General features: G+C 45.0%; 1 protein-coding gene and 1 long non-coding RNA gene across 4 annotated transcripts in view; one reads left to right on the top strand and one right to left on the bottom strand.

Annotated features, from left to right (window-relative positions):
- The window catches only part of LOC142820874 (uncharacterized), a 41,070-nt gene extending 40,917 nt beyond the window's left edge, over positions 1 to 153 (top strand). Inside the window, exon 3 of the long non-coding RNA XR_012897825.1 lies at positions 3 to 153. This is a non-coding gene — a long non-coding RNA (uncharacterized LOC142820874). The remainder of the gene's footprint in view (positions 1 to 2) is intronic.
- PLXNA2 (plexin A2) overlaps positions 1 to 16,301 on the bottom strand; it is a 326,357-nt gene that overhangs the window by 172,317 nt on the left and 137,739 nt on the right. For all 3 annotated transcript variants that reach the window (XM_075909971.1, XM_075909972.1, XM_075909970.1), the window contains exon 4: positions 13,607 to 13,741. In XM_075909971.1, coding sequence (XP_075766086.1) covers positions 13,607 to 13,741 — 135 coding nt within the window. The remainder of the gene's footprint in view (positions 1 to 13,606; positions 13,742 to 16,301) is intronic.

Here is a 16,301-nt window from a genome sequence, read left to right as displayed (position 1 = left end):
AGGGTGAAATTCCAGCAGAGACTTATCTGGATGCCTGCTTTCAAACTGGAACCAGCAGGTCACAATAGCCTCCCCCTCAATTTCTGAATATGATTTTTAGAATCATGTAGTGATTTTAGTTGTTTCCTTTGGAGGAGCCCGACATCACACTCCCTCAAGGTGTCTCAAGTCCGAGAGCCAGAATCACTAGCCACTTCAAAATAGTGGTCCAAGGTTCTATGTTATCTGAATGATTAAATTCATGGGTAAAATCCTGGTGGCTTCTGAAGTGAACGGGAGTTTTGCCACAGTGGAACTAGGATGTTCCCAACATTAGATCCAATCAGAAGCCATTAGTGGAAAGGATACTTGGCATTCAGACAGTGGATGCAAATTGGAATGTTAGTATGTTATTGCTGCACTGGAAGGTTCAAGAGGGCGAGAGGCAGGCTGGGTAGTGCAGGAAGTTAGCCTGCGGCCTAGCCTGTTCATCTCTGCAGACCCCCAGTATACATCTCAGCTCAGGGCAAAAAAATAGGTGAGTGGTCTCTGCCGAATCCTGTTCATTCTTACTACAGCAGAGTAGGCCAGGGTTGCCAGCAAAGTAGGCCAGAGTAGGCCAGGGATGTTAAAATGCAGGCCTGGCCAAAGAGTTTGTGGGGCCCAAGGCGGCATGTTGTGTTGGCGGCACCATGTAGCCAGGTGGCTCCCAGCCAGTGTGGCAAGCAAACAGCTGAGCAGACCGGCGCCGGGCAGAGCGGGGCCCAAGGCAACTACCTTGCTGCCCTTGCCCTAAGACCTGGCCTGTTAAAATGCATTTAATTATTTAATCATGTAACCCCTGAAAAATGCAGCTGTTACTCAGGGGAGGGGAAGGCAGAGGCTGGTGCATGAAGGGGGCTGGCTTGACTCTCACCTGCCCCTCCGTGCTGCTGCCTCTGATAGAGAGGCAGCAGTGCGTGGCGAGTGGGGAGTTTTTGTAACTGCACATGTTAATAAATGAGCCCAGGCTTATCAGTTAACCACGTAAACGGTTACACTTTCATATCCATAATTTGCAAGTGCAATGGGGGCAGAGTTGAGTGGGAAGAGATGGCAAAATCCATTTTGGTGCCAGACAGATTACAAGATGGGGGGGGGGCAAGAATAGCTACAACCCTGCATACCCAGAAAAGAGAGCTACTTCCCACTGGAATGATCAAAACACTGATCAGCAAAAGTATGTCCATTAAAACACAAGAACGACAATGCCTCTCTATTACAAGAGGGATAAACTGAGGCAGCAAGAGGCTGCAAGCTGCCCACGGACACACAGGAAATTGACAGCAGAGCCAGAAATAGAACACAAGAGTTCTGTGACTCCCAAGTCCTCTGTTCCAATCAGTGGACTAAGCAGATAATGTCTGAATAGTTGTTTTGTAACATCCTGGGGTAGACCAAGAACAGATTCCCATGCTGATTAAAAAAAAAAGTGCATTGTATACATTTTAAACCATTTGAGTTAAATGGAAAGAAATTAATTGATACATCAGCAGGGTTCCCGGTACTCCGCGCACATGCCTCTGAATATTAGCATCTTAAATGGAGCAAAATGCATGCGTGTCCACCATTTGCTTTTAAAAACAAGCAAACGTTTTGCATGTTGGTCCGTCTTCAGTTTTCCACCTGTGAAGTGACAGGCACGCGCCGAGACCGAGGCAGCAGGCAAATTCAATATTTACTAAGCCAGGGATAATAGGAGACCTGCCATCTACAATCAAAAGCAGCTAGTTTAATAAAGCAGCGGTGGCAGTTTGAGTTGAAATGTATAACATTGGATTAAGTTTCCTTGTTCTCATTCTGGCACCGAAAGAGACAGATCACAGCACTGCCAGCAGATAAAACAGTCGTGGGCACGACATGGGCTAGTCATGGGGAACAACTCCTCTAAAGGTTTTAAACCTTTCCCCACTATGAAGAACTGCCATTTACCCCCCTTGACAAATTCTTGTCCACTAGTGGCTTTGTGAAAGTGTCTATGTGTGTCTATAAGCATGTGTACAGTGAGGGAAATTGGAAGTATTTCAGGTTGCCTGTCTGAAAATGAAAAATAGGTCTGGGGAGCACGAGAAATTGGAAAGGGAAGCAAATACAGAGGCAAGTGCATGCTGGGAGACCTGTGGTTGGCAGAGGAAACACACACACACACACTCACTCTACGGTAGGTTTAAAAGGAAGAATCATAGGAACAAGGCTTAAAATATGCCCCATTTAGATAAACCTGCTGAATGACTGATGTTGAAGGTTGATGCTGGGCTGGAGGAATTTTAACTTTCTATTCTATGAAGGCTCATCTTATAAGGGCCTGCTCCCGCACAAACTTACACACCTCACTTTGCACCAGTGAGAGCAATGACACTCCTCATAAGTCCTTGCAGGATGGGAGCTGTAGAAATACCATGGAACTGACCCAGGCAAGGACAAATTAAGAACCACTGTTCTGCATATATGACAAATGGACTGTCAACAGGAGGGAAAAAGGAAAAAATGAGACAATATGTTGTTCCACCTGCCTGCTTTAAAAAAAAAAATGAACAATTAATGCTAGCCAACACATCCTGCTTACCAGGTAGCTTCTCTTAATGACCTCAGATTAATTTTTAGCTGGATTTCTTAATTACCTCTAATTGCCTACGGAAAACAAAACAAAACATGAAAAGCTGGATTTTTAGACTGAAGCTAGTCTAGCGTGACCAGGTCATCAGGGAACATGTCAGTTTTATGTTGCTGAGAGCACCTCTCAGAGCCAAGTCCCTAACTCAAGGAGTCTCCATCATTTTCACCTTGCTGACCTCACTCTTCTAGAGAGACCGTTTCGCAGAGAGCTCTCCTTCCCCATTGCCGGATCCTTGTTGCCCACTTCCTTCTCATTTACCTCCCTCTTGTCCTCCTCATTCATGCCTGCACAGCATGCTTCTGGCAACTCTGACACTTATTTACGTGAAAAAGAAAAAAGACAGAGAAGTGGTTTTAGACATCTGAATGTGATGTAGTGGCTGCAACCAACAAGGAGACAGTATCATGACACCAGGCAGGTCAGTCTCAGAACCTGCTCACGTTTAACAGAGCTTGTCCCCAAAAGGCCCTTTTAGAAGAATGAAGCACTTCCTGGAAGCTTGCTGCATTCCCCCCCCCCCCCCAAAGGATTCATTTCTTGTAAAAAAGGATTCATGATTTGCATCAACCAAGTTAATATTTTCATCAACATGCCTTTTAGTGAAGGTTTTGGCTTCTATTTTTTCCATGGATGTTGATATAAAAAAATTTGAATAAAAATTAGGAGGAGGGGGGAATGAATAATGGGTATGTTGAAAAACCTACAAAGCAAAATCAACTTCAGAATGTATTTCTCAGATTTTTGACCTGCTCAGATCTTTAACTCAAAACCAACAACATGTGATGGGTGAGAAGAATCTAAATTTTCCATGGGGATGTTTCTGCTAATGTGTGGAAAAAAAGATGGGAAGAGTTGAAGAGGTTAGATGCTTTGACTCCACTTACTCTGAGGGTAGGTTGTCATCCCAGAACAATGTGGCGGTAGATGGGTCAGGACTTTAAACCCAACTGGAAGGGAAGTGAGAAGGCAGTAACAATACCATAGGGAACCTCGCTGTTAACTTCAACAGGCTTTCTAACTACAAGTTATTCTTTGTAAAGTAAAAAAGGGCCTTCAACATCCTTAGTAGGTTGCTTTAAGCACAAGCACATTTCTTTGAATTTGGGATAAGATGTTTTTTCAAAAGCACTTAAGTTTTCTGCCAGGAAATGCTGTTCTGAACTTCTTTGCAAAAACCATATCGATTGTGATGACATTTCTCTTGGGAGAAAGACTGGCATTCGATCAAAACCCAAAAGAGTTTTGAAGTTTACACCCACAACCAAGAATTGGCCTATACCTGTTCAGAAGAGCAGTCCCACCCTCACACATATCCACCAACTTGGGACCACGCCAACCCTAGCAACAAAGAGGAGCACCCAGGCCTGACTTGCTGAATTTTTGGCAAACGTGCGTGGACTTGGGGTTTGTAACGAAACCCCTTAAGTGGACACGAGGCACAGAAAGAGCAGCTTTGCAAACTGGATGCATGGTTCAATTTGAGAGGAGCAGTAAAACTTTAGATCAGGGGTGGGGAACCCCACATTTAGCTTGCGTGGGTCCAGCCCTCGAGGCTTATGGCTCCCCTCCCCCATCGCCACCCCCTATGGGGCGGGAGCACACAACATCTACTAGCCTAGGCTTCCCAGGCTAAGTTGTGTGAGGGGAATGTGGGGAGTATCTTCTTCTCAGTTGGGGGCCATGTCAGTGAGGGGTTGGGATTAGTTTCTTTGGGGGGGGTGGCTCCTCACTTGTGAGAGGCCCTTGACTGACGTTTCTTTTGGTCAGTGGCCCTCTACCCAAAAAGGGTTCCCCACCCCTGCTCTAAGTAAATACTATTTTGAGCAAGTGTATCTGAATCCAACCAAATCGCCACCAAACACTTCTAAGATTATGCCCAATGAACTAGCAGTTCAGCAAGCAGGCAGCAGAGCTAAACCTGTAATTAGCTTGCTTCCCCCGTTAGGACTCCAGATTTTTATCCATCTTGTGCATTTTTACTGTGTTTTCTCCGTTTCCTTCAAGACACGCTCTGTATTTATGGCCTCTCTGTCCCAGGATTGATGGACTTCCTTGTTTTTCTTTCAGTCTTCACTCCAATTCCACACCCTTTTAAATCATCCAGGCATCTTCTGCCCTCCGCCCCCACCACTCAGTTCAAAGCAAAGCAATTATCACAGGATCTACATGTCTTGGGGTTACAAGATGGTGAGCTAGATCACAAATTATTCCCAGAGACTCCTGCAGGTCTGCAGCTCCTGACATGCGATATTTGTTAGGCAAATATATCACCGCTAACAGGAGAGACACCGTTTATTCATATAAAGCCCTGGTGGAGCACATGGTATATATAGAGCAGCTGCACTAGGTTTTAGTGTTTTCCCATTCTGTATGTAAACAAGGTAGTAAGCAATCACCCGATTAGACCTTGCATATGAGGATTTGTAATCCCCTCCCCCCGTCTTATTGTGACTGCTCTGTAGCTATCTGGAAGGGAGGAGGCTGGGTTCACACATATCTCATGAGCATACTGGTCCATTGCTCGGCATGGCTCATGAGATGTGTGTGAACCCAGCCTCCTCCCTTCCAGATGAGAGAACTCCAGTTTTCAACGGTGAGAGAACTCCAGCTTTTCAATGGCGCCTCCTCTTCATTAAAGCAGTTTGCAAACTGATTCATCCATGGAGCCCCCTGTTACTCCCCACAGCTTGCAGATGGGGAAACTGAGGCACAGAGCGGGCAAGTGTCTGGCCCAACAACACGCACAGTGAGCTCGGAGCAGAGATGGCAATAAAAATCTGTGAGTTCCTGTCCCCTAGTTCCATGTGCTGAGCTATGTTGCCCTTTGCATGCACCTTGATTAAGGTAACGGAAGGTAAGTGTCTGGAAATCACTTGGTGAGACGGCAGAGAAAAAGAGAGAAAGGCAGAGAGCGCACAAGAAAGATATCTCAGCCCCAGGCTGGAAACTCTAAAGGAAAAAAGATTAGACTAAACCTGTCGACTGATTAGAAAACCACCAACTCCCTAATCTTCCTTTTACAGCAGCCTATTGTGGAGCCAGAGACCTGACACAAGCCCCCTAGAGCAGATGTTAATTAACTGCTACCGGTCAAAACCTATGTGTAACCCATTACAGCTTCAGATGAGGTTGAGAGGAAACCTCGGTGGGCCCATAAAACAGCTCTCTCCACCCCTTTCATTCAAATAACCTTCAAGAATCAATCTCTCCACCTCCCTGGCTTCTTCCATGGCAGAGTTCACCTGCCTCCCACTGGCGCTGGGGGAGACGGCCCATCATTTATACGGGCAGGCGGAGGCACAGTACGTTCTCTTCTTTGACTGCGTTGCCCTTCTTGTTGGGACGTGAGGGGAATCGGTAGGGGCTGGCATTAATCTTTCCCACCTCCCACCCAGTGACGGGCGGGAGCGCTGCTCGGCTCATAATATTCTGCATAAGGGTCTCTGAACTACATCAAACTGGTATAAAAATGTCACATAAGCCATGAGCAATCACTCAGGCGCTTTGGTGCTCTTTTCCCTCTCTCTCTTCTAATTATTTCTAAAGGTAAAATTGGGAGACCCACCGACAATTCCCAAGTAAGGATGAAAGGGGTTTGGAAGCTGCCTGACTCCCATTTAAATGAAGGTCCCCTAATGGAGTTTTACACCCGCTTGCACCCGTGTGAAAAGGCCAGTGTAATCTCCATCTATGGCCCTTCCATGACCTCTTGTCACGCAGTTCATGGATTTTATTCTGACTCCAGCTGATGGAGTTTGATTTCTATTATGGGAGTGCCTAGAAACTCCAGGCGCTTGCCCAGAAAGCATCCAGTCTAACCAACCAACCACAGAGAACTTCGCTGGCAGGAACACTCATGGGGCAACACAGTTTACATGGATGTGGGAGAATATTTACGGGAGATAAATTTTGGATTATGCTCCCTCTTCCCTGATTGGAGAAGATACCACATGGCTTACCAGTCCAATGAAAATATGAACAAGCTACATATCAAGAGTCATTTGAAGAACGCTCCTTTCAAAACCATGAGGAAGAACAAATAAACTGGAGAAAAAAATCACAATCTGTTCACAGGTAGGAAGAAGAAAGTGAAGCCTAAAGAAATTACTTGTGATGACTTGCTCATCTTTCTCTGCTTGTAACACTGCTGTTGCACACTGTACCTGGTGTATGTCAGACTGTCACTACTATATTATAATGACAATAATAATAATACCACCACCACCACCACCTCGTTCTTTCAGAGCACTTTTCATCGGTAGATCTGAATGCACTTCACAATCATCAATACAGTTATACTCACAACATTCTTGAGTCAGGGCAATGTTATTATCCCCTATGGACAGATGTGAAACTGAGGCACAGAGAAGCTAAATGAATTGCCAAAGGTCATGCAAGAAGCCTGCGTCACTTATAACAAAGATTCCACCATCAGAATTTAGTGGACAGCTTTTTAAATAAATTAGGAAGAGAAAGACCTAGCAAGCCCCATTTCCTGACTAGTTCAGGATTATCCCCTACACACAACTCTGCAGTATGATATTCAGTCCTTTTTTAAATACCTCATTTATAGCCATCAAGTCTCATCTAACTAAAGTGTAAGCTCTTTGGGTCAGGGATTGTCTTTTGCTCTGTGATTTTACAACACCTAGCATGCTCTCAGCCCGGGATCCATTTGCAACTGTAAATGCTAGTAGCACTGCATGACTAACAGGCACCAAAGCATCAGTGGGCCTATTTATCCCCATGTCAGTTTCACACCATCTATGTCCCTTCATTTCAATAGCCACTCGTGATTTACACAGATGGAAGGGGGGCGCACCGTCAAAGTTGCGGTCGATAAAAGCGCAGCTATGACTTGAAGGTGGACAGAGAGCAGACATCCGGCATAAGAAGGGGTTATAACCTTGCAGTCATAAAATTTTTTCTGCCCTGCAGGGTAAAAATATAATTGAAAAGCTCTGCGTTTCGTTTATAAAAAGGCCATTCCCTTCACGGCAGGTGAATAATTAGGGCCCCAGGACTGCATTTCTATAAAGCCTCTTTACTGACTAGAACGATCCCTTTAAGGGTGTTCCCAGCAAACTGTACTCAGATCCTCATTCTCGGAGATTTCCTTACACATACAGACATGTGGTTTATGATAGATTTACTATGGGAACGATATGTCCTTATTCAAGAGGCCTATGGCAGCCCCCAGCCTATTGATGGCTGCTCTGCTCTCCTGGTATCATTAACCCCTCTTCTGCTGCTTCTTGTTTGCAGACTCACCACAGGTAGAGTATGTCTCCATATGCTGCTACATATTTCTGCTGCACTGATTCCAACAGGGGTCAGGGAAGCAGGTGGAAGGATCAAGAATCTCAAATTCAGCATTTTATTTAATTAAAAAAAACCAACCCTGCTAATTGAACGTAGGTACCTGTGAAAAATGAGAGGCAGTTCTTGTTGGGATCAGAGCTAAATCTGCCATTCCCTCACCTCTGACATGCCAACACATTTCTGTCTTGAACTGCAACACCTCCTGCTATTCCAGTCCTGAAACATCACGTAAGTTTGCCAATGCCTCTCAACCCTGACCTACAGCATCTTGGGACCCTGCATAACTCTGCCCATGCATCTCAGTCCTGATCCACAATCAACAGCGTTATTTCTGTACTGGCCCCTCATGGAGTGCTGCTAACCGCTATTTAAGTCCTGTGCGGCCTGTTAGTGGAAATGTTTGGTGGAATGGTGCTGGATTTTGGGAGAGTGAATTTCTGCTATTAACAGTCCCTTTCAGACACACTTCCCTTATAACCTAAGTGCTAGCTAGAGCAAAGTGTACAGAGAACAAAGTCAGCTCCTCACACAACAGTTCTTAACAGTAATTTCTAACACATACAGGTTGAACCTCTCTAGTTCAGCATTCTCTAGTCCAACAACATGTGTGGTCTGGCATGATGTTAGTTAGCCAGATGATCACTTATCCTGGGTTTAGCCAAGTTTCCCACGATTCCATAAAGTTTGTTTACAGCCACCAGTCCTGGTTCTCAGTATTCTGTGCTGTTCTTTCGCTCTAATTCACCCACTAAGTGTCTTCTAAGAGCCCATCTGGTAGTGGAAGTGTTGGTAATGCTGCCAGCCATCATTGACCTCTCATGGTTCAGCAACTTCTCTGATTCAGTGCCAGCCAGGTCCCGAAGGTGCCGGACTAGAGAGGTTCAACCTGTATTTGACAGTATCCTGATGATAGCCCTGGAAATGGAGTTTCTCTTTCTTTGTGTGTCTTTAAACTGGGCTATGCAACAGCTGGTGCTGCTTCTTTACTGTTAAAAGATGTGACAGAAATCAAATGTCAAATCACGTGTCCTAGTAAAAGCTGGTGACAGAACAGGAAAGGTGCACATGAGGACCATAGCTAAGTTTGAGTGAACTGCCACCACTGGGAACTGTGGGTGCGGGACCATGAGACAAAAGCCAATGTCAAGGTGGAACTGCCATACACTTCATAGGACTCCAGGCTTTCTGATTAGACGCTTGTTTTTCCAACCTGATACCAGCCACACCTAAGACGAGCTTGATGCAGAAATGGTATGACCGTACTTTGTCAGAAAATATCCCCACTTGGATATGGCTTCTTGATCCTGTGCAACCCCAACCCAGCACAGATCCTTTTATTTCTTCTCCTAGTTCGCACTAGTATCATCAGTGGTGTTGGTGAAGACACAAGTAGGGGAATGCATGTTTTTGGTGGGCCCTACAAAAATGGTGGGGTTTTAAAAAGTTGGTTACAGAGAGATGCTAAATATTTGCTGAAACGGGGGAAAAGTTACATACATCACAGCATCTGGACAACCTTCTCCATCAGGTTAATAAATAATTGCTGGCAGCTCTGCTTTAAGGTTAAACTACCTGCCCACATCCCTTTAACTTGGGAAGAAATTTCACTCTCCTTTCCTCTTTGACTCAAGACCTTTAAAGCCATTTTTATTGTGCATATCCAGTTCTTTTAAGGGCATTTCCTAGTATTTACAGCATCACAGCTTCTGCAATTGATGGGCCTTTCTGCTTTTCTCAGAACTGACCCTTGTTAAATCACTGGGCATCTTTTCTGCACAGGATTCAAGGGAAAAATACAACCCCACATATTTTGCAGAACTATTACATCACAACACTATAGGGCTGCAGGCTCAGAAGGAGAAAGATTGCTGGAGAGTTCCATCTAGACTGATGCTCTAGGATCTCTCACTCCCAATCACAGACCTTTGCAGCACATAATGGAATTTACGCTCCAGGTATGTTTCATTATTTACTAATTCTCTCCACTTCGTTTTGCTTCACAATTAAGCAAATTAGCAACTTTGATGAATATTTAGACCCTCTCGCCTCATAAGAGATGAGATGGAGGCATCCCTGCTGGATTTCCCTTGGAAACCTATTTCAAACTCAGGTTGTTTTTAACTCCCTTCCATGGGTGTGCGTGAGAGATAATGTGGCCCCCAGAAAAACGATCACAGCATCCAAGTTTTAATCTGGGGCATTCGATTTTAGAAAAGTCACACAGCTCCTTGCAATGTCTAGTTTCTCTGCATGGGCAGAGCACCATGGACTCAGTGCCAAGTAAAATAAACTGAACAAATTGTCTAATGCAGTGGCCTAGTGCATTCTGGGAAGAAGTCCTAAATTTGTACCTATTTATGGTAATTTCTCCTACTAAGTTGCTATAATCAGATGATTTAACTACAAGGATTTTTTTTTATAGAAGGGGAAAATGGGAAAATGCCTTACTCTTTCTAGAAAACATTTATTCTCTGGCATTAAATAACTTTACAGCTAGAGAGTATATTTTCCTCCCGCCTCCTCCTCTGCTTTGACATGGTTTACAGATGATATTTTGAAATGACAATGAACTAGCAAGTGTGATTATAATAATACCTAACAGTTATACAATACTTTTCATCTGAGATTCTAAAACACCCTACAAAGGAAGTCAGTAGCATTATTTCCATTTTACAGATGGGGAAAATGAGGCATGTAGATAGGAAGCCATTTACCCAGGGTCACTCAGCAGGGCAGTGGCAGAACCAGGAAAAGAAACCAGTCTCCTGAATCCCAATCCAGTGCTTTGTCTACTAAGCAGCACTGCCTATAGTGACACTGCCTTCTTGTGGATGGATGCAGAATGGCTCATATATGTATCATATGCTCTATAATGCATAACAACTAATGAAGATTCAACATTAATTCAAGTGGAAGAGGCCTGTTTTTACTGCAGGAGGATTGGATTTTAGCATGGAGGAGCATTTAGTGGCCACGAAATGCAGGATGGTGTAGGAAAGCACAACGCACATAGGTCATTACACATTTATTACAGTGTTGATCTGCAACCTCAAGATTTTTTGTATTGCCTGCCAACTTTCCTCCTTGTTGGTGCATTTCACAGGCACACGGCTACATGACAGGCTGCCATTACGTGGGTTAAATACCCACACCCATTCTGACAAGTAATCTGAATACTCAGAGTTACCACTATTGCTCTGGTCCCAAGTGAATACAATGAGATTGTGACACCTAGTACAACCACTGTCTGGCTGTGCCAGTCAATGTAAGCCTTAGACTGAGCTCTGATCATTCCAAAAGGAGGTCATAAAGAATTCAGCTATGGAGAACATGTAGGCGCCCTTCCTTCCAGTTGCAGAAGGTGTGGGCATCTCCGGACCTATGCTAACAGCCTGGGACTCAAACTGACTTCCCATTCACCAGAGAAATGAGATTAGGCCCTTTAGGTGCTCCGCAAATATTAAAACATCCCGCGTCAATCTGAGACAGGCTCCCAGCCTTATCGATGAAGGAGTCTTTCGTTGCAGATTGAACCTCTCCAGCATCCTAGGAACCGGTGCTGAGCCAGAGAATTTGCCGGACCATGGGAGGTCAATGTTTTCTAGCGGCATTACCAACCCTTCCGCTGCTTGCTGGGCTCTCAGAAGATATTTAGGGGTACATTAGAGCTAAAGAACAGTATAGAACACTAAGAGCCAGGACTGAGGGCTTTAAACAAATGTTATGGGACCACGGGAAACTTGGCCACACCCATGAACAGTGGGCATCCAGCTCAATAAAATCTTGCTTGACCACAGATGTTGCCAGACCACAGAGCACCAGACTAGAGAGGTTCAGCCTGTACCCTGTTTTCCAGCAGGGCGGATGGGGAGCAGGGCATTGTGCCTTATAGGGGTTAACTGAAAATGGAAGAAAATTCATTGACATCTGGACCTCTTCAGATATAACTTCTTACCCTCCCCCACAAAGCACTAGTTCTATTCATCTGTATTCTATAGTTGGGAGTGATTGCCACTAAAATGCTGAACGGAGTCAGTGAACCCAAGAGCTTGGCTTAGCAGTTGGGACGGCTTGTGTTTCCTCATCTGAGAGAGGAATGGCTGATACAGCTCTGTTACAGTTGAGGTCCTGTATTATTAACACTGTGTTGGCTCCCTCAAGCAATGGACGCCAGTGGCCTGCAGCCCATAAATTTTCATCATGATGATTTTAGCTTTGCTTTGTACAGTCTGGTCCCTCTTTTCAGAGGGGCAGTTTATCACTCTCAGAAACAGGTTCAGAGGAAAGGCCTCACTAATAGTAAATATTGGGGAATCTTTGAGGAGCTGACACAGCCAGGAGGCCTGGGGGCAAGGTTGGGGGGCAGTTCTGTGCCCCCGGAAGAGGCAGGTCCTTGGGAGGAAGGGGCGGGACTGGGGGGCAGATGGCCTTCTGCACTGCCACCCCCTGCAGCACTGAAAGTCGCCGGCACTATTTCAAAGGGAACCAGGGTTCCGGCTGCTGCAGTAGCAATGGCATCGGGCCCCTTTGAAACACCAGGCACTAGTGTATTTTCCCCTTTGTCCCCCTCTATCCCTCCCCCATTGGCCAGCCTGAACCTGACCCTTCTGATTTGGGCTCCCAAACTGAGAAAAGTTTTAACTTGGTCAGGCTCGTCGTCTGTGGTGTGATACAGTCTCCAAGAAATTGCTGCCTGATTTATTACAGCAAGCGCTTTCTGTTCCAGGGGTTTTGATAGGTCAGGACTGAGGAGCACTAACGGAGCTGAGAGCCTGGGAAGATGCAAGTTGGGACTAAAGTGCATTAGCAGAACTCCCAGAGTGTAGATAAAGGCCTGGGCATGCACCTAAGCACTGAAATTACCCTCATCACATAAGAAATAACCATTAATGGTTTTGTATTCCCACAACACTCTGGTAAGATAGGAAAGTATCTCCATTTTAGAGATGGGGAACTGAGGTACAGATTAAGTGACTTGCCCAAGACCACATGTGATACATGTGGTAGAGCCAAGAATAGATAGTAGTTTTCTCCAGTTTCATTTCAATGCCCTATCTCCTAGACCACCTTTCCCACATTTATGCGCATGCATGCCGCAGACTGGAGAAGTAGCAGCAGCTGATTGGGATTGAAGGCAGGACTAGCCTAGCAAAGAATTGATATATGTGAACATTTAGTTGCACTAGGAGAATCTGCTTGCACAGCCTCTCCCTTCAACATGTCCTGGCTCCAAGCCCTGTTTTCAACAATCACTCACTTTCATGAGAATTTGAAAAATATCTCACTAAATCCAGAAAACAAAAAAATCATCACTGGCATTCCAACACAGCTATGCAAAATCAGCCTCCTGCCAAACTTGCGGATGGTGAGACTTGTGATGGGGACATATTTTCCTAGCAGACTAAGATCCAAATCCCAAACCATATTTCACTGATGTCAACTCAGCCCTATCTCTGTTTCTTGCAGACAATAGCATGCTCGCATGGAAGAAAGTTCCTTCACTCCTCCTGCACAGATGGGCAGAACTAGATAAAAGTAATCCTCCTTTGGCACCGTGCCGATCTGTACTGACCACTGAACAGTGGCTCCAAAAGTGTGGTGCACAGGGGTAAAGCAGCAGCCAATGAGGTGTAGAAGAGCACTGCTTACCTGTCTCTCCGACATGACATACAGATACTTCTGGTCAACAGAGAAGGCCATGTCTCGAAGGATAGGGCTCCCATCCTTGAAAACTGGAACCATTTCATATTGAATTCCGCCATGGGGAGGCCCATCTGCTCGGATCTGGAAAAAGGACAGGCAGAGGACAGGTCATGTGCAGAACTGGTGCTTGCATACTGAAGACATAAGGCAAGGAATGCTCACAACCGACACGAGGGACTGGAGTTAAAGCCGAGCGTCTGTTTACACATCAATGCAACATCACTCCCACACATGATGAGAAATAGTGAGATTTCCAGCTGGCCTGGTGAAACAGCAACTTCATTGGCTGATCACAGTTGTCCCACGCTTACCTTGCACACCTCTCACTTGCTGGATTCAGATGTTGGCTTTTGTCTTAAGTTTAGGCCTTGTCTACACCAACCCGCACCGTCAATGAGACTAATCTATGAGACTTCAGCTATGCTAGGTACTTAGTGTGGTATCTTGTGTGGGGGAAGGTTGGCAGGGTAAACTGTCGATGCTGGCTACTCTTCTCGTTCTAATGGAGTACTGGCGTCAACGGAAGAGGGCTTGGAGATTGATTTATTTATTATGTCTAAGCAGACATTAAAAAATGACAGCCAGTGGATTGATCACTGATACATAGTGTGGGTTTCCATTGACTTCCTGATTCTACTGAACTTTGGGGAAAAGGAAAGAGACTCAGAAAGAAATAGTCTTTCAAAATCTGTCTCCTACTGAATGAAAGATGAGCAGAAATGCACCCTGGACTGCAGAAAACAAACAGGTTCTCCAATACTATTTTTAAGCCTCCCCTACATGCAGAAGGGATGTAAATGGTTAAACAGTTAACTTGTGGGGGCAGGAACCCCATGAGGCCCACCACAGGCAGAGGATGCTGCAATCCAGCCAGAACACCCCCTACCTGCTGCGGGCTGGCTTGACCCTGCAGCCCGGGCTGAGTTTAACAGGTTAACTAATGAAATGGGATTTGACGAATTTAAATGGAATTTTATATCCCTAGTACACAGACACTTGGAGCTGGATAATCAGACGTATTCAGCATTCCATAGGCATCCAGTGTGAGGTTTTCTGAAAATACCTGCTTGAATGGGAGCGGAGCTTTTTGGAAATCTAATCCTGAATGTGAGTGCCGGGGCTCTGTGAAAACTCTGCCCAGAAAGTCTGATCTCTCTTATACCAGTATAATTCCATTGACTTCACTGAAGTTACTCCCGGGCCTTTATCGTTTAGAGTGATTTTGGGAGTATGAGATACAACAATATAATACTGTAAATTATTGACCATCTAATGGCTTCCCATTCTCCCACAACCCCGGTTCAGTATTACATCTGTCAAAATAGGGGAGCTGGCTGTTTTTAGAAATATGCTTGGTAAATATTACATATTTTAGAGACAGAGGCTGGATCGGATCTGATTTACAGTGGCCACTTTTCTATTCAGGTTCCTGTACTGCTTATCATCATGGTATGTGAGCTCCTTTCAGAAGCGCATTGAGTGAAATGACTATCATTTGTCTCTCATGATTCTTTCGGTCTTCCTTTCTTCTCTGACTTGGGACAAAATTGTGGGTGAATTTACAAACATGCGCACACACTTTGGATGGGATTTCAAAAGCAAATAAGAGACCCCAGTTCACACGTCTTGTTGAAATGGGACTTATGACTCTAAAAATCACTCGTTTGAAATTCACCCTTTGGTTACAGTGGAGTTACCCCCAATGTATACTGAGGTTTGAAAGCAGAACCAGCCCCAAAGTTTTAGGCTGTAAGAACACCCAGGAAGAGTGACCCAGACTGACTACCCAACTTTCCCCTCAGTGGGAAAGTCCTTTAAAATATTAAAAGAGTAAGGACTGAGTCTGCCACATTCTGAGATGATGTGGTCCTCTGAGATGCTATGTCAAATTCATTTGGCAGCTTCTTCTCTAGCTAGAAGCTGCCACACGAACCGATAGCTGAGTGGTCGCATGGTTTGTTGAGACTGAATGTCTGCTAGTCTTTTGGCATGGTGATTTGAAGCTGTATGATACAAATCCCTCGCCCTGCAGGAAAACTCGACACAAGTCATGATAACCCCCACTGTTGCAGAGATCACACCACCTCTTCCAAAAATTAATAATTTATGGCCTTAGAGGCTAAGTGCAGAGCTGGGAGGAGAATAAACAATTTACATTTTGACTGTCCTACCAGGATTTGCATATTTAAACAGCCATTTGATTGCAAGGCGGTGTCTATATAACACCAAGCTGAAAACAATGGCAAGCCTCAGGCTGGGAGATTAAACCCGCCATGCGAGGCAAAGGTTCCAAAGGGCCTATTGATGGCCCCATGGCCCTCAGTGACAAAGATACTGTTACATGCTGGTTAGCAAACCATAGCATGTCTCAGGTACCTGTAAAGCATATGCATGCTGCCCTGCTAGGAAAGGAAAGTACAAGGGACCAGAGTCTTGGGAAAAAAAACTCTTATAGCAGAATTGTGATGCTGGAGTCAACATACTTTGCATTGATTTTCTGGGGTGGTCCCACAGTGTAAGGTTGATGGGAGAAACACTCCCGATGACTACCCTTACTCTTCTCAACAGTGAGGAATACTGGTGCCAATAGGGGGTGCTCTCAGCATTTGATTCAGCGGGTCTTTACTAGACCCACTAAATC

Source organism: Pelodiscus sinensis, chromosome 27 (genome assembly GCF_049634645.1).
Source record: "Pelodiscus sinensis isolate JC-2024 chromosome 27, ASM4963464v1, whole genome shotgun sequence".
NCBI classification, from domain to species: domain Eukaryota; kingdom Metazoa; phylum Chordata; order Testudines; family Trionychidae; genus Pelodiscus; species Pelodiscus sinensis.
This window is presented reverse-complemented; position numbering and strand designations above follow the sequence as displayed.